The following is a 17,005-nucleotide window of genomic DNA, read 5'->3' as shown; positions in this document are numbered from 1 at the left end:
TACAGATGGCCGGCATCAATTGTGTCGGTCCTGTATGTGTGAAATAACTGCGAGGCTACAATGCCGAGGACTTTTCTTAACGGGGCGGACTTTTGACCTAAAGAGGCTTCTTTGTTCAAAATGGTTGACAGGATAGAAGCGGGCAGGATCGGTTCCAGTGGATGCTGTGAAAATGAAGGTCGATTTGGAAACATCACGGTTACCAGATACCATGTTTTATGAGAGGGAACAAAAATATTACCTCTACTTATCAGGGTCCTGAGGTAATAACGTACGGCAATTGACTCGGAACCAGCAGGAGTTACCATATTCATTAAGATCTCAATTTGGTCGTGGTTTGAAGTTGATATCTTTTCCGCTGCATTTGATAGTAATCAGAATGTTATTCATTTAGTCCTTCTGCGTATTACAACTATGCCATAATTGATGGTCTTGTGCACCCAGAATACGTCATGGCATACCATAGGTTGCATTCAGCAATTGCAGGCATATAACCTGTGAGTGCCTAATCGATAGAAAATTAGACTGGCCTCATGGCAAATGGGGCCTTGATTTAAGCTATGGTCAAAGATTCGTTCAGGTCAGTGTGGTAACATCTCATAAACAGGAACTATTCAATGAATAGTCCTAGAAAAGGTGACTAGGAGAATCAGAAGGACGGTGAGTGTGCCTGCATTATCGCAAGGTAATGGTTAATGACATCTACAGTGGGATTCCATAGGTATGAATCACCCGAACCTCCCTTCAGAATCATCTCGTGAATCAAGAATTGAACACGAAGCCAACAAATGATACCTGAGGCATGATGAACGATGATTCAAACAGTAGTATTGTAACTAATTCTCATATGTCAATACCGGACTTGTACTTTACAATTGCGAACTTTTCTTGGACTCGCAAAATCCAGATGGTTGCTTGTTCTCGATGTCTGGATTGGGCTACTTTCCTGCTGCAGCCTCAACCTTACAATAAGCCTCTTGAACTTCCTCACGAGCATGCATCAATCCCAACCACTTATGGATCATAGGGTAGTTATCCAGTGAAAGACCGGCGAACGAATGCTGTCTCACCCACGGCTCGAAATGGTAGTCGACTGCAGTGACCCGACTCGGCAGAATACTCATACCTCCGGACTTTTGTAGCTGTTTCTCCAGGACATCGTAGCATCGATAGGTCTGAGCAGTGTATCGCTGGAGGGCATCCTCGTTCTCGCGGGCATGGTAGTGCCTATTGTGAATCAGTTTTTCCTTTGGAGAAAGAGAAAAGTGAGCTTCAGACTGACCTAAACCAATTGACCTGCCCAGTCATGGGGCCAAGGGTAGTCAGAAGGAAATATTCCCATTTCTCAAAATCAACCAGATCCTGGCCTGAACCTCCGGAAGGACCGATTTTGTTCCCCGTGTCGTACACTCGACGAACATAATTCATGCACGCACCAGATTCCCAGGAGACAACGCCGGTGTTGGGATCCTCCAGTGCAGGCACACGCCCATTCTCGTTCACCTTGAGGAATGTGGCACCTTTGACACCTGTGTTAGGGTCATCGCTGAAGTCCCAGCACTTGACTGTGAACGGGATACCAAGCGATTCCAATGCGATAGCAATCTTGATGGGATTGGGACCCGTGGCGTGAGCGTGCAAAATAAGAGGCTTGATGTGAGCGGCCATTTTAGACAGCAGAGGTTGTTGGAATAGAGAATAATTGAACGATGGCAAGAAGAAAGAGAAAATGCGGAGGTGATCTACCCATGATGTCACCGACAGTTATGGCGAACCTAATATCCAGGGATGAGCCATGAGCTGATTTAGCCTGAGAGTCTCTTGGCACAGCCTAAAAAAACAAAATACAGCTCGGCATTTCATAGTCCGAGATTTTGTCTTTGCTTCAAGTCTGTAATTTAGCCGTTTTTTTGCGCCAGCGCGAAAATCTTCCTTCAATCAAAGATTCCGAAATGAATGGAATCCTCCGCTTACTAAGCGTGGGGGTATGGAGGTAACAAAGTGATGTGGGGAACTATGAGAAGGATCTGGGTAATTATCCGCCTCCCTCTTTACTAAAGAGAGACAGATGGTTTCCAAGCCCCTGGGTCTCTTTCACGTCAAGATTGACACAGTTGAGGATGCGTCTCTTAGACTCAACACTGCACTTTGCAGTGTGGGTGGCGCTCATTTTTACGCCATGTTTAGTGCTTAGCTCCAACCTGCTTGATCGATCTCAACGCAGAGATGCTTTACAAAATTTAGTAGGTCAATACTTCCAAGAATCAAATCTGCCGAAGCTAATTCCACAAATTTTTCAAGGTAACATGGGATAAGCACTCGCTTTCTGTTCGCGGCGAACGCATCATGATATTCTCAGGAGAGTTCCATCCATTCCGGTTACCTGTCCCAGACCTCTGGCTAGATGTGTTTCAGAAGATCAAGAGCATGGGCTTCAATGGAGTTTCGTTCTATGTGGACTGGGGTCTGGTCGAGGGCAACCCAGGTCACGTCTCGACAGATGGCATATGGAGCCTGGAGGAGTTCTTCGACGCTGCTACCCAAGCCGGCATTTATCTCATTGCTCGACCGGGTCCTTACATCAATGCAGAGACTTCAGCAGGAGGAATTCCTGGATGGGTTTTACGAAAGAATGCCACCATCCGATCAGACGACCCCGAGTATCTCAATGCAACCGTCAATTACTTGTCCACTGTGGGTAGAATAATTGAAAAGGCACAAATCACCCACGGAGGTCCAGTGATATTAGTGCAGCCCGAGAACGAATTTTCCACTTGGCCTGGTGTGACTGATTTCCCTTCATCGATGAATCGAAGATATATGGACTTTGTGGAACAGCAGCTCCTTGACGCCGGCATCACTGTTCCACTCATTGTCAATGATAATGAGGCAATGGGCTACTGGGCTCCAGGATCTGGTCTGGGCGCGGTAGACATCTATGGAATTGATTCCTACCCCCTACGTTACGACTGTGAGTCCAGTATCGGGAAATTTTATTGTTAAGAATCGTCCGTTTTTGACTAGCTTAAAGGCGCTCATCCGACTGTCTGGCCGACTTACAGATTCCCATTTGATTGGCAGGTCGTTCACGAACGTGAAAGTCCTGAAACGCCGTTTGCGATTGCCGAATTCCAGGGAGGTTCTGGAGAGGGATGGTAATTAATGTGCCTCTAGATCGCAAGTTTTATCTGCTAACTGAACATAGGGGAGGGGTTGCGGAAGAGATGTGTGCAGACCTTGTAAACGCAGAGGCTGCCAGAGTTGTCTACAAGAACAATTACAGTTTTGGCGTGAAGCTTTTCAACATATACATGGTTAGGGAAACTCCAAGGACTCCGTATGGAAAATTTTGAGTCTAATGTCATATCGCAGACGTACGGTGGCACAAACTGGGGGAACCTTGGTTATCAGGCCGGGTATACGTCCTACGACTACGGCGCAGCCATCACAGAAGAAAGAGGCCTTTGGCGCGAGAAATACAGTGAGCAGAAATTGGAAGCAAACTTTTTGAAGGTGTCGCCAGCATACCTGACTGCGACATCGAAGTTGGGTGTCAACGGTTCGTATGGAGCGCCGGCTTCGATCGCAGTCACCCCGCTACTCGGGAATGGCACACAGACGAATTTCTACGTGGTCAGACATGCCGATTTCAGCTCCCTTGCCAATGCTCAGTATAACCTGATTGTCTCCACGAGCGTCGGAAATGTCAGCATCCCTCAGCTGGGAGGCAGTCTGTCCCTCAATGGGCGTGATTCCAAAATTCATGTCACAGATTATGATCTTGGCGGCATCAACTTGATTTACTCGACAGCAGAAATATTCACATGGGCAAGGGGATCCGGATCGACACGAGTCTTGGTTCTGTATGGCGGTGTTGGCGAAACACACGAGTTTGCTGTCGCACGTCATCTTGGCAATCCGACTATAATTGAGGGTGAGGATATCTCATTCCACGAGAAAGGTTCAACCTGGGTAATACGCTGGCAAGTTGGGCGCAACCGTTGTGTTATTCATGTCTCAAATTTGGAGATATACCTTGTTTGGCGCAACGAAGCGTACAACTATTGGGTTTTGGAGCTGCCGTCGTCGCACCCGATCGGGAATTTTTCGTCGCCTTCCAAAGAGCTGGTTGTCGTCAAGGGTGGGTACCTTATTCGCAGTGCTAAGTTGGTTGACAAGCACCTCTGGCTGTCTGGGGATGTCAACTCGACAACAGAGATTGAAGTCATCTCTACGCCGGTCGGGCAATTGGATGGATTGATCTTCAATGGACAGCAAATGAAGACATCGCCCACAAAGACGGGCAAAGTTTCAGCTGTTGTCGAATACCATCCACCGACGCTTGACATTCCTGCCTTGAATGATTTACAATGGAAATACATAGACTCGCTCCCGGAACTCAAATCATCCTACAACGACTCTGCTTGGCAGTCCTGCGACAAACTCGTCTCCCACAATCCTCGGAAACTGGACACGCCCACGAATTTGTATGCAATGGATTACGGCTTCCATACTGGATCTTTGCTTTACCGTGGCCACTTTTCCGCAAATGGACTTGAATCTTACATTTGGCTCAACATCTCGGGAGGAACTGGATTCGGTCATTCTGTCTGGCTGGATGATACATTCCTTGGATCGTGGCCTGGCACAGGCTCAGACGCTACGATCACACAGAATCTCACAATTCCAACGACCTTATCTTCCGGAACTCAACACGTTATCTCCATACTGATCGACAACATGGGCCAGGATGAGGAAGCGCCGGGTACAGATGCAATTAAGTTCCCTCATGGCATTCTCGGATACCAGCTATCCAACCATGTGCAATCGGATGTAGCTTGGAAATTGACCGGCAACCTTGGTGGTGAACAATATCGCGATTTGGCCCGTGGCCCCCTCAATGAAGGTGCTATGTATGCCGAGAGACAAGGTTATCACTATCCCAATCCACCCAATTCTCACTGGGAAGTGTCAAGCCCTTTCAAGACCGGATTATCCAAGGCCGGGGTTGGATTTTACACAACGACCTTCCGTCTCGACTTTCCCGATGGCTGGGATGTCCCCTTGAGCGTTGTGCTCAACAATTCCACCGCAGGCGATTCCACTCAGAAAAATTCCGGAATCAATTATCGCTGCCAACTCTACATAAACGGATATCAATATGGAAAGTATAGTAAGTTTGCATTCACAATTCTTGTTCACATGTCGCGTAAATTTTTTTTTGATACTAAGGCCGAACAGTCAACAACCTCGGACCCCAGAAGTCATATCCAATTCCGGAGGGTATCCTCAATCACAATGGTCTCAACTACATAGCGTTGACTCTTTGGGCCCAGGATCCTCTGGGAGCTAGACTCGGTGGTTTGGATTTGGCACCAAGTATGCTCATTCGCTCCGACTACGCCAAACCACGACCTGCACCTCAACCAACTTGGGAGCCTCGATTGGGCGCGTACTAGGACAATTGGGAAAAGACTCTAGTTTGTGGACATCCTATGGTAGTCATGATGAGCTGACAGTGACACGCCATGCCATGCGAATTGGAGATTTGACATTGCGACTCAATTTTATTAGATAGTGACCGCAGCGACCAATGCGTCTAATGCGGAGCTGTGAGTCGAAGCATCGATGGAAGCGACTAGACCAGCCCAGTTAACTCCTAACTGATTCAAATAGTTTCGATCATATTCCCAAATGCTATTCGCACAGGCCTCAATCACCTTCTTGTATAGATCATTCGGGGAGTCTTGATGTAGCATATGTAGATTACGTATGAAGATTCCCTTGAATTGTGTCGCGTCCGGGGCACAGTTCGGCTCACAGACGTCGTGAATCACCAAATTAGCGTCAGAAAGGGTCATTATCGCAGCTTGGGCAATTTTGTTGGCCGATTCCAGGTATGTGTCGTTAGGAGCTGCTCTGTTGAGCTCGACCAGACCACCTAGTATAACGCCTTGGTTATACGACCACCTAATCATATTGTTAGACAATCATAATGGAGTCTACGTCACCCATAGTTTTGCGAACTTGGGACAAGATAGATTTATACCACATACACTGTCTGGCCGTTGTTCTGACAATTGTCTAAAAGGCCATCATTGATGGTGTAGTTTGACCCAATGAAACCTTGCGCAGCAAACCAATCCCACTCCTTCTGTGCCCATCCAATATATGTATCTCTCTCGGAGTCTGATGATGCACGGTTGGCTAGATGTGCTGCAACCGTGAGAAATAGCTCGTTCGTAATCGCGTTGATATAAGAACTCGTCGAACTCCATTGTAGGCCACCACCTCCACAGCGCGTGCCCCAGGCTTTTGTCTGGACTGACATTAGTTTCCATTTTTTTAAAAAAGAGAAAGAAAGAAAGAAAAAGAAAAGCTCTCGGGCATAGTTTTGGGACACCTACTAAGCTTGAAAAGATGCCTTGTGCTAGTCCTAGATATGTATCATCGTTGGTAACATCGTATGCTGCTATCCAAGCCAACGCCCACCACGCATCATCGTCATACGCAGAGTCTAGCCACTCTGAGGAATTAGCAGCAACCCCATCTCGTGAGTGGACTTGGTTTTCTGGGCCAGGATTAGGATTGTGCGCTGGTGCCATTCGTAGCGTGTTATCAAAAACATAATTTGCCGTATCTGACACGGATGGGTCGATTGCGGCCAGATCTGCGATCACGGTCATGCAGTTCGCGCCATTCCACCATCCGCAAGTATCCCAAAGACCACTTGTGGCATTATACCAGGTCTGCAACGTATCGAGAGCTACCTGGGCCCGTGACGTTGCAGTATCGGCGGCCGTGAGTCTTGGTATGATGAGCCCTACCAGAACCGTAGAAAGTGCGCTCCAAGTTAAGAGCAACATGTTCAAGACCTGAATAGGAGCGGATTGAGAAGTACTCCTGATGTCTGCGGGAAACATTAATTTAAATACGATGGCTCAATTGTGTAGCGCGACTCAGACGCATGGCTCGAGAACAAAATAAATATACATTCCTGCGATGGAGCGGCTTTGATTGGCTCAGATGCCCGGGACAGTCGGACAGGTCCACCGCTGCGCGTTCGCGAGACCCCTGATCTGCATGATCGACCGGATCTTAGCATACATAGGCATTTTGACTTCGTCAAACATGTTCATATCGCCCTCGAAGCACAGTGATTCTAATATAAGAATAAAAACCAACTCAATCGTTTTGTTTAGATATTGATCTGGAGGATCAGAGGCTTGTTGACTTCTACTGTATTAAACTTGAGCTCAAAGCAAGCACAGGGTCGCGAGCTACTCAGGCCCAGCCCCTTACAAGGATGTGGGCCCGTATGATTCCTTGTTGCCCTTTTCTCAGCTATTGGTGACATCTCCGGAGTGGTGTTACCAGAGATAGGTCAGACTTGTGTTGCTTTTTTATTTATTGTTCACAATTGTTCCTAAAGGCCAGCCATAAATTGAATGTTCAAGGGAGAGGAAGATTCAACATGAGCCCTTGGGAGCGATTTAATCAAATAATTTCTCTGTTATACAGAAACATGCAACCGCAACTTTACATGCTGAAATCGAACTAATCCGTGGAAGATATATCAGGGCTGTCAATCCGTCCCTGCGCTTCGCCTCGTGATGATCAAAGGTGTCAGCTTCGGGATAGCCGTCTTCATTTCGTGTCTCTAATTTTAGCGAATTCACCTTCGTGAAGAGATTTCACATCCATATAGATCGAGTATCCTCCAGGCTGGTATTAAATATCTCGGGGCATGCCAAAGTAGCGTTTGCCGATGACGTAATAAGTCGCGTACCAGCCTTGGAAGACCGACTAGGGTTCATTCCGCTTTTGAATCTGGGTTCACTCTCACTTTCTTAATTTTTATGTACTCAAAAAATACCAAGCCAGATCAATCTTATTTTAGTCTGAAACCTTTCAACAACTGTGCGAGGGCTTTGCGGCCATTGTGTTGTGATTCCTGAAGTACTTGGAGGGGCATCTCCGCTCCACACGAACGGTCGACAGGTACTTTCTGAGTCATTTTGCGAACCGATCCCCTCCATCTCTGACCTTAAATGAACTAGCCTTCAAAGAGACGACATCAATTGATGCTCACTAAAACTACTTTCAAGGGGTCAATTTAGCACCAGCCTCTCCCTCAGCCTCCGCGGCGTTCAAGGTCTAAACCCCCTTCATCGCTATAATTCTAAAACGCGTGACTATATCCAAAATCGCGTCGCGATCGTACGGGGCAATATGTTCGAGCTGCCCCGCATAACCAGAGATGATCTGAGCATAACAAAGGCGACAGAAGAGGATGTGCCAATTATTCAATCCATGGTTGAAGCCGCATACACCAAATACATCAATCGCATCGGCAAGCGACCAGCGCCAATGGATGAGGACTACCACCAAGCCATATATACCCACACAATTCTTGTTCTGAGGGGAGGAGAAAATCAGGTGGTCGGAGCAATTGTTCTTGAACTCAATCCGTCTTCGGACTCGATGAAGGTTAATAACTTGGTTGTGCACCCCGCGGCACAAGGTCATGGATACGGGCGGGTCCTGATGGATTGTGCGGAGGACCTTGCAAGGTCACAGGATTACCAGGCACTGACACTTTACACAAATGTCATGATGTATGAGAATCTCGGTTTGTATTTGAAACTGGGGTTTTTTGAGACTGAGAGGAAGCATGAAGATGGCTTTGACCGGGTCTATTTTCGCAAAAATTTCTACTGAATTTGTCTCTTCAAGCACGGTTACCATTGGAAGATGTGGTTAGAGAGCAAGTACCTAATTGAGGTATTTGTTATTTGATATATGAGGGTAGATATACATGGGAGTCCTCGGTTTCCATGCCACCCAAGCAGAAGAATGAGACAATATCTGCCTCCTTTGAAAAAAAATGTATGTACAAAGTTCAGTCATAAGTGAGCAGGGCTTGGATCAAGTCATAGATAAAAAGAGAATAGATATGGGTGGATGGAGGAATAACAGCTCCCACCGTTCAAGTAGATGTCATGAAGAAGGGAAGGAAGGCAATGCGTATTATGATGGTGCATCACCGGGTAGGTTAGGCGGTACGAGTGTAAAAATTGAGCAACGTCTCGGAAGAAATCAGATCAATTAGATGGCAGATCATCAAAGGCCAAAGAAAAAGAAGGTTTATCGTCTCCACATCCGTGATGGGGCTTCATTGAAGTCGTCTTTGCTGGAGCGCTCGCTGGCAGCTTCTGAAGTGTAGGCAGGCTCGCTGGTGATTTCGATGGTGGTCTCTTGGTACACCTTGCCCATCGGGCCCATCTCAACGCCCGGCTGGACAATGTTATCGGTAGAACCGTCACGGTCGAGATCAGTGCCTTCCAAGCCCCCAAGCTTGGTGCGATTCTTGGGCTCGGCAGCTGTGATCGTGGTAAGGTGATTTTCCCCGTGGCGGCCGCGGCTGCTTGCGAATTTGTTGTAGGAATGGTCTTGACTGGGTTCGGAGTCGATGATGAGATTACGGCGGGTGAGAGTGTATAGAACGACGTCGACCAAGCCAGAGCTAGTAATGATGGCACCTGTTGATATGTCAGCGGACATGCTCGTTGAGAAACAGAGCACAGAAACTGTTGAAAGAGACCTGACTTACCGGCACAGCAGAAGAAAGTGAGGGACGGGGTGTTGCCGTTTGCCGTAGCCATACGTCCAGCAGCCAGAGGAAGTGAAAGAACGATATAGACGATAGGATAGATAGTCATGTAGCCAACCACGCGGCGCAGGCGCTTGAGACTCTGCAACTGGCTGTTTCCCAGAATTGATGAAGCAGCGATCTGTCGTCGGAGCTGGAAGTACATGATGGCGTATAAACAAACTGTACCGAATTCGGCCAAGAAAATCCAGATATAGTGGGTCCAGAGACGGACAGTCTCGAAGTCTTCATTGATCCAACACCAGGCGCCGGAGGGAACGAACACATCTGCACCGTACATCGCCAGAGGAATGATCACAATAATAGCAATGAATCCCCACACGCCGACGACGAAGGAAATGAACACCTTGTGAGACATCTTCCGGCCCCAAACAACGAGCAAGAAGGTATGAAACGCAATGGCGAGCACGAAAAGTCCACTACCGGGATCTCCTATTTGTAGCCAAAGGCCCTGGAGAAAGCATGCTGCCGTACCGGACTTGATCTTGTCGGTAGCGATCCATTTCACACAAATCAAAAAGGCAAGAGCTTGCTGGAAATCAGCCAAGATCAGATTATAAATCAGAATAATATATTGGTTGTAACCAATGTATCTCTGGTAGTTCTTCCGCCAGAAAATGAGTCGATAGGTAATGAAGCCAAGCAGAGTCAAGGTGGCAATGAAGGAGAGGAATGCCATAACCGAGACTGCAATAAGACCTCGCCGTTGGACGAAGGGCAATGGGTCGATATCCAGAGTCACATCGCCGTTCAATCGAGGTAGCAGCTCACCTCCAGAGGACTGCGCCCTCGGCATGAGACTGTATAGTAATATCGAAGACATCTTAGGCTGTCTTCAGGGCAATCGACAGACCTGGTAATGCCCTCGAACCACCACCTGGATGGGTTCGAAAATATGCAAGTTGAACCGCACCGTGATGGGGTTCTCGGCGAGCAAGGCTCGAGAATCAAATTTCGGTCCAGGTACGCCGATAAAAATGTCCAATGCTGCCAATTAAGTATGTCTAGGATAGTGATTCGATCCGTTGGGAGTGGCGTATTCGCTTGGAGTGGACCTCACGCACAGATTAACCGGCTGACAGGGGGGAGGGATGAAATAATGAACGACAGGGACGTGGGTATTGTCCAACAAAGAATAAAAGTGCGGGATGTGATTATTAAAGTCGATTGTGCCCAGATCCGAGACAACGGAGAAGAACCCGTAAGCAGAGGGCTGTCGGGCTGCGTGAACTCTAAAAGCAATAGAATCAGGGGAAGAATGATAGAAGGCAAATATCAAACAGGCCTTCTTCTCCCGTCAAGAACCAGCGTTCCACACAATTAGGACTTTTGGAACCTTTGCTCTGGGTCTCGATAGGATCATCTCCGTTAGGGCCTTCATGCCCGTGGCGGGGTATTTAGCTTGATACACATGATTGGGGCAAACAAGTCCATAACATTTGCAGACAGCACTTCGTACTCCGTAATATCCGTAATATAATTGCAAAGACCCAGAATTATGGGACAAGTGCCCCCACTTCAAAACGACCATCACCCCTCTTTGACCAGGGTCAGGGTGGAGAGTGTACGGCGTACATACAGTATGAAGAAATCTCTGCGACAAGAGGGTCAGAGTTCGGCTGAGACGGCTAAACCCACACAAGATCATCATCTAAGGCGTCCAAGCTGTAGTAGGCTAGTATTCCTCCGTCACAAGTGTACGACTACTCCGTAGTAATGCGTGGCATGCAAACTGCCGAAAAGGGGGAAGCGCTGGTCAAGTGCAGCTGTACACCGTGCCAATAATGAACCTGAATTTGGGGGTGAAAGTCGTTGGAGAGATGCACGTTATGGAGATGGAAATACAGCGCCACAAACTCTCTCTCCGCGCTGACCCATTTGAACGAGTCCACTCAGAAGAGGTCACCGTCGACTAGTTCAGGTTTTTCCGACGCAGGGGCGAGGCTTCTGGAACGCTAGCGGAAGACACGGGCAAGCTTCGCCGCGTGCTCGCGGACCAGCCCCGGTGGCCATATTTTCAAGATTCGAGGTCTTCAATGATAACGATTATCATAATATCAGCACTGGTCGAAGCGTAGTTTTCAGTCTGCTCGACAGGGTTAGATCCTCCGTGGCTATTACGGCTACAGCGTAGGCCATTGATCGTCTGCGGCGATTCCAGGGCTAATTGGCCAGTAGCCAACGGTAGTGCAGCAATGGTTGCCACGGGGCTGACTGCATTTCCGAAACCCGCAGAATTTCATAGACTAGTGCTCTCTCATCCGTTCTCATTTTGGCAACGGACAGCCTCGGGGGAGGTTCTCCAAATGTTCAAAGCAATTCCCTGTGCCTTGCATGTGCTTTGCCAAGGGGCAGTAGCCCAGAGAAAATTTGTCGATCGTATATAGCCTCCTTGTATGGTTCTTTCGTAAGACACGGAAAGCAAACCAAAATAATCATTCAACAATGATAGTGTAAGTTTCTGATCTGACAGAGGGGCTTATTGGATCCAGAATAAGCTTTGTGTCCACCTTAAACAGGCCAGCAACAAGGCTGGTGGTCCCATTGACTCCATCGAATGGAACCCTACAGGCCTGGGCGACCGTGGATGACTTGACTGAAACTACTGTAGCTACCCACACGGGTCAGGGGCAATTCTGGCCAGTTCTCGGAGCCGCGTCATTGAAAATCCCGTGTCGTTTTTGAAGCAACCATTGAACCATTGTGGACCGTGAGGGTCCAGAGGAGATGCAACTGCTGAATATGGTATCTGCTGCACAATTGTGCACGAGAAGCGCTCTGGAAGTATAACTATTGTTTTACAGTCACAAACGAGTCGCAAACGTGCGGTCCGCAAAATTTGCGCGGATCTCCGCACATCAACGAAGCCAACGAGTTACTGAAAAGCCGCTCGGGAATTTTTTTTCTCGGGGAATGCAAGTGGTGTCAATGGGGATCTCGAAGACCCGCAGAGCTACGCAGTTGATTCGTCTGTCATCTCTGTGCCGAGGATCAAGGAAATAGGAAGCGGCCGCGAAGGGTTAAGATGTGCATTGAGGCAAATGACTAGCGCAGTTAGTCGATGGAGACGCGGCAGGATGGATGCGATCAACAGTGCCGGACGGGCGAAGGATGAGTACACACTGGCGCCGTCGCGCACTAGAGTCATTAGCAGCGATCTTAGATATTTGCAATTGCAGTCAAAAATTAAAATAAATCAAGCGGCCTGGGCGCAGGAATGTGCGCCCCGAGTTTGTGGTGTTTTGTCAACCATCATTTGCTGCCTTTTAGACTCCAGTGGCGGATTAGTAACTGAAAAGGGGCAAGAAGAGGACAATTTGAACTCAGAGAGCGGTCACGGAGTTAAGGCTCGGCAAAACCGACTCTTCGGGGCGGCCACTGCCGCATTTTCCTCAACTCTACTTGCTGTCAGCCCAGCTTGCCCGGGTTGTCTCGATCTCTGGAAATCAGTGAGGTACAGTATTTTGAAATTTTATATGGTACAGATGAGATTATTGAGAGTTCCATGAGACTGAGATTGCTGCTTATATCAATACGGACAATGGTAACCCTCGTGCTCCAAATAGACTCCCCCAATTCCATGGTTCTTTGCGATTTAGACCCGAACGGCACGCTACTGCAGCGTACATACTGTCATCCCGTTCTCTTTGACTTGCCTATTCTAATTTATTGATGTTCAGTATCTGCACGCCTCGGCGTGCCGATCAGAATCCCGGGGCCATGGAACTGTCAACGAGAGTTTGGACCATTCTTCCTTGACTCTCTCTGCAATAATGCTGCAGTAGTTGCCACATGGCCATGCTATTGGCGTAAGCCGTACTTAATATGGCACATCATTAACCCTCTTTGTTAGATGCTCCATATTTACCTCATGCGGAGATTAAACAGAGCGCTAGCAAATCTGATATCGATGACCAACTAGTTTGTAAGCGTCCTTGGGTTAACTATCTGAGACACTGCTGGGTCAACTCCGACTATTGACTATTCATCCTCAGTTCACAAAGTATACAGTTCCCATTCAGTAGGCCGATTCGATTCCCCAATCTGGGTCGTGATCTTCGGGATCAAAAGAGTCCGTGATGAGAAGCGGAGATACAGTAGAATCAATAATAATAAGCTGCAGCATCTCGGTCGAAAAGACCAAATATCAGGGCCAGAAGCTCTCGGCGCCTGTCATACCCTACTTAAACTTGCCGAGTTTGTCAGTCTCGGTGCCTGGGAATACCCCTTCCAAATTCAACTATCCGTGCCTTTCTGCCCACCCACCGCTTCCGCTTATGGGTGCGCCCGCAATCCCCGTCATTCTGCAATCCCCGCCACTTTGTATTTTGTATGGCCTCACCATACAAAAGGTATGTACATCCTAGTTTTACATTTACTCGGATATCTCGATGACCACTGATTATTTCCCTCTTATTTCTGGTGATATAGATAGTTAACTATTTATTTTAGTAGCTACTACTATCCACTAGTTATTTTATACCCTAAAAGGTAGACTAATTACTTATCAAAAATTTCTCTCAGAAAAGTTTACTATGAGGAAATTTATAAACCTCTCTAAATCTATTATTACTAGAGTAAAACTTATAAACTATCCCAAAAATAAGTAGATTTAGTACTTAATTACTGTATTATTATATAAAATCTAGCCCCCTTTTAATAAAATCCTAAGATATTCGAGGTACCTTTTGTATGGTGAGGCCATACAAAATACAAAGTGACGGGGATTGCAGAATGACGAGGATTGCGGGCGCACCCTGGGTGGGCAGAAAGGCACGGATATGTTCTGTAACTTCTTACATTGATTAGTGGCTAACCGAACAGCCACAAACCTTATGCTACTCAACTGCCGATCTCCATTTCACCCCGCCGTTCCCTATTTGATTACTGTAAACATGGCTTGCGCCCTATCCAGTAGTACAGTACTCCGTTGGAGTACCTACCAGTGGCAATCTGCCTTCCGTATTCGACTCGCATGTGACCGTTAACGGTTGTACTGTACGGAGTAGTGGCAGGTAACTTTACTTCTCTCTGATCAGGCTAAATCATGTACTATTGATTTGGCCCGTGCCACGGCTAGTGGATCATTGGAAAGGGTTACACTCACTCCCCTTAGATCTTGGCGATCTGCAAATACTACAATTCGTAAGGTGGGCGAGCAATGGATGTGATCAGCCAGGTCAGCTTCACAACGGGATGAACGAGTGGTCAAAGTTTCTGCATCGGCAAATCGGGTAATATTAAAAAGATCAGTATCCGTGCGAAAGATCAAAGTTTCTGAGATACGAAGTAGTATGAAATCAACCCCGAATAATGGCCCGCGCATCGTGTTATTGTGTGGGACTAGGCTGGACCTGATCCGATCGACTACTCCATAGGTACGGAACCGAAATTATCCTGGTCCGAATCAGTAGCCGCTTCCGCCGAGCTACTGGTATCTTCATAGCAGATCTCAATTCCATCCACATCCAGGTCTATAGAAAAGCTTCCCCGCCAGAGAGTCGGCTCATAGATCGGCGCATTCCGACCATTCACCCTCTGGGTAAATGATGCCTGTGAAAGACCATTCTTCAGCACCAGAGCGACTCCATTTTCTGGGTCACCGAACGAGAGTTCGTCCCCACTCAGTGTCCATGCAGGACATTCTAGGTTTCCTCCAAAAATGCTCTGAATAGGGCTTAGCTCGAAAAGAGAACATATTGGCCAGTCCGCTTCTTGCTTGGACTGTATTCGATGCCCGTCTTTGTTTGGAGATGGGATGAACATGCCCAACAGGTAGTCTTCTTGTGTTTTAGTGTCTTTTGCAGACACAAGAATGAGAATTCGATCCTCCGATTCCTCGATTGTTGCTACTAGTTCTGATGCGCTGATCCGGAGGTTTTGATTACCAAGAAACCAGGAAAATTTGAGATATTCGAACCAAATAATGCGGGCATTGTTGAAGATCGTGTTGAGTTGTGCAACAATAGGGGGTTTGAACAATTTTCCAGGCTGCCGCATGCACTGCTGTATACTCGCCTCAAGACGAGGTGATTCAGTCCAGAGAGAGCTGATGACATAGTTCAAAGCATGTAGAAGAAATGGCTATGTGGTGTTGTCAAATTATCTGGTCTTGAGCAAGCAAGGCCAACCCAAATCATGAGCATTTCACGTACCGCAGCCCTACAACCCTCATCGAACATTGGCCAGTTGATCCCAACATCAGAGCTTTGCACGAATGCCCGTATTATACAGTCAGTAACCAGCTCAAGCTCCCAGGTGCCTATCCAAGAGGGAGACCCGGAGATTTCGAAGGTGTGATAGAGCATGAGTTGTACAAAGACTCGCAATCTGTCGGCCGGTATGGTAAACCTGTAGAGCCGAGGAGGCTCACGTTCATGTAGTCGCGATGCCAAAGGGCGAAAGGCATCGCGCGGCTCCCCGGCTAGAGGAAGGTTCCTCTTAGGCTGGGCAGTCATCACTACACTGAGCAGATCATGGTACAGCTCATCTCCCCATTCATCGTAGTTTGGGTCCCCGAGTTGGGGAAGCGTTGATTTGATCTTCTCGTCAGGCAACTCATAGGCACGACGACGGGCTTCTCTTCTCCAGTCATCAACATCATAGGGCAGCTCGTGGCCGTTTCGCTCTGTAGCTAGACTTTGGAAGATAAGTCTTCTATGGTCTGCTGGGCTAAGCTCACACCAGCCACCTCCCCATGACTTGAATGTGACTCCCTTTTCGTATGGCATCAGCCAGAGAAGTCCACGGGTCAGTTCACTCAAAGTGAGCGCTGAGGGGTGCTCATGACGGAATGGATATATCGAGAGGTAATGTATGCTTTGAAAAAGAATGGTACCCACATTCGTGAGGTATTTGGGTAGGACATTTGAACACGTGAGAAGTTTGATAAATCCGGCGTCGTCGATACGTTGTATTCCTGTCTCGTCTTCGGAAGCAACCGAGTCGAAAGCCGCTTCCAGACCCTCTGCGTTGATATTGTATGTGTTCGTTCGCTTCAGTAGGAACCTCTCCAGTATACTCTCTGGTGTGAACAGACCTTGTGCGACCCAGTTGTCTACGTACTGAGTCGTGACCCCGCCGGGGAGCATCTTGCTCGTTTGATGCGAAGCAATCAAGATGCCAATGCATGCGTTCAGAGGTCGAGGATTGCGGATTCGACGTTGTGGAGGTAACTTTATCAATCAATCCCACCTTTGGCTTCCATGTAAGCCCCAACTACCTGTCAGGTGTCTTAAGGTTTGTGGCACCAGGCAAACTTTCCACAGCTCCCATCAGGCTTGACGGGCGCTCAGCCTTGTCACCCCCACCTCAACGACCTTTGACTACCTC

General features: G+C 47.8%; 6 protein-coding genes across 6 annotated transcripts; 2 read left to right on the top strand and 4 right to left on the bottom strand.

Moving 5' to 3' along the window:
• Positions 1-938: 938 nt before the first annotated feature.
• Positions 939-1,668, bottom strand: N7458_006426 (glutathione S-transferase family protein; the record flags this gene model as incomplete). The annotated part of the gene is made up of 2 exons (XM_056909808.1): positions 939-1,227; positions 1,283-1,668. The coding sequence occupies 2 exons, from the start codon at positions 1,666-1,668 to the stop codon at positions 939-941; spliced, it is 675 nt and encodes a 224-aa protein (XP_056765512.1).
• Positions 1,669-2,346: 678 nt separating this feature from the next.
• On the top strand, positions 2,347-5,459 carry N7458_006425 (uncharacterized protein; the record flags this gene model as incomplete). The annotated part of the gene is made up of 5 exons (XM_056909807.1): positions 2,347-2,971; positions 3,032-3,155; positions 3,206-3,314; positions 3,373-5,173; positions 5,242-5,459. 5 exons carry the CDS (start codon positions 2,347-2,349, stop codon positions 5,457-5,459), a joined length of 2,877 nt encoding a protein of 958 aa, XP_056765511.1.
• A 111-nt stretch (positions 5,460-5,570) lies between these two features.
• Positions 5,571-6,866, bottom strand: N7458_006424 (putative glycosyl hydrolase; the record flags this gene model as incomplete). The annotated part of the gene is made up of 3 exons (XM_056909806.1): positions 5,571-5,970; positions 6,057-6,319; positions 6,408-6,866. 3 exons carry the CDS (start codon positions 6,864-6,866, stop codon positions 5,571-5,573), a joined length of 1,122 nt encoding a protein of 373 aa, XP_056765510.1.
• A 1,366-nt stretch (positions 6,867-8,232) lies between these two features.
• N7458_006423 (GNAT family N-acetyltransferase) lies at positions 8,233-8,721 on the top strand (the record flags this gene model as incomplete). The annotated part of the gene is made up of 1 exon (XM_056909805.1): positions 8,233-8,721. One exon carries the CDS (start codon positions 8,233-8,235, stop codon positions 8,719-8,721), a length of 489 nt encoding a protein of 162 aa, XP_056765509.1.
• Positions 8,722-9,147: 426 nt separating this feature from the next.
• gprC lies at positions 9,148-10,496 on the bottom strand (the record flags this gene model as incomplete). Its single annotated transcript, XM_056909804.1, has 2 exons — positions 9,148-9,542; positions 9,614-10,496. 2 exons carry the CDS (start codon positions 10,494-10,496, stop codon positions 9,148-9,150), a joined length of 1,278 nt encoding a protein of 425 aa, XP_056765508.1.
• A 4,544-nt stretch (positions 10,497-15,040) lies between these two features.
• On the bottom strand, positions 15,041-16,764 carry N7458_006421 (uncharacterized protein; the record flags this gene model as incomplete). Its single annotated transcript, XM_056909803.1, has 2 exons — positions 15,041-15,757; positions 15,829-16,764. 2 exons carry the CDS (start codon positions 16,762-16,764, stop codon positions 15,041-15,043), a joined length of 1,653 nt encoding a protein of 550 aa, XP_056765507.1.
• Positions 16,765-17,005: the final 241 nt, after the last annotated feature.

This window comes from Penicillium daleae (assembly GCF_028827525.1).
Source record: "Penicillium daleae strain IBT 16125 chromosome Unknown utg000006l_segment0_segment0, whole genome shotgun sequence".
NCBI lineage: Eukaryota > Fungi > Ascomycota > Eurotiomycetes > Eurotiales > Aspergillaceae > Penicillium > Penicillium daleae.
Note: the sequence above shows the minus strand (reverse complement) of the source record. Positions and strands in the feature narration are given on the sequence as shown.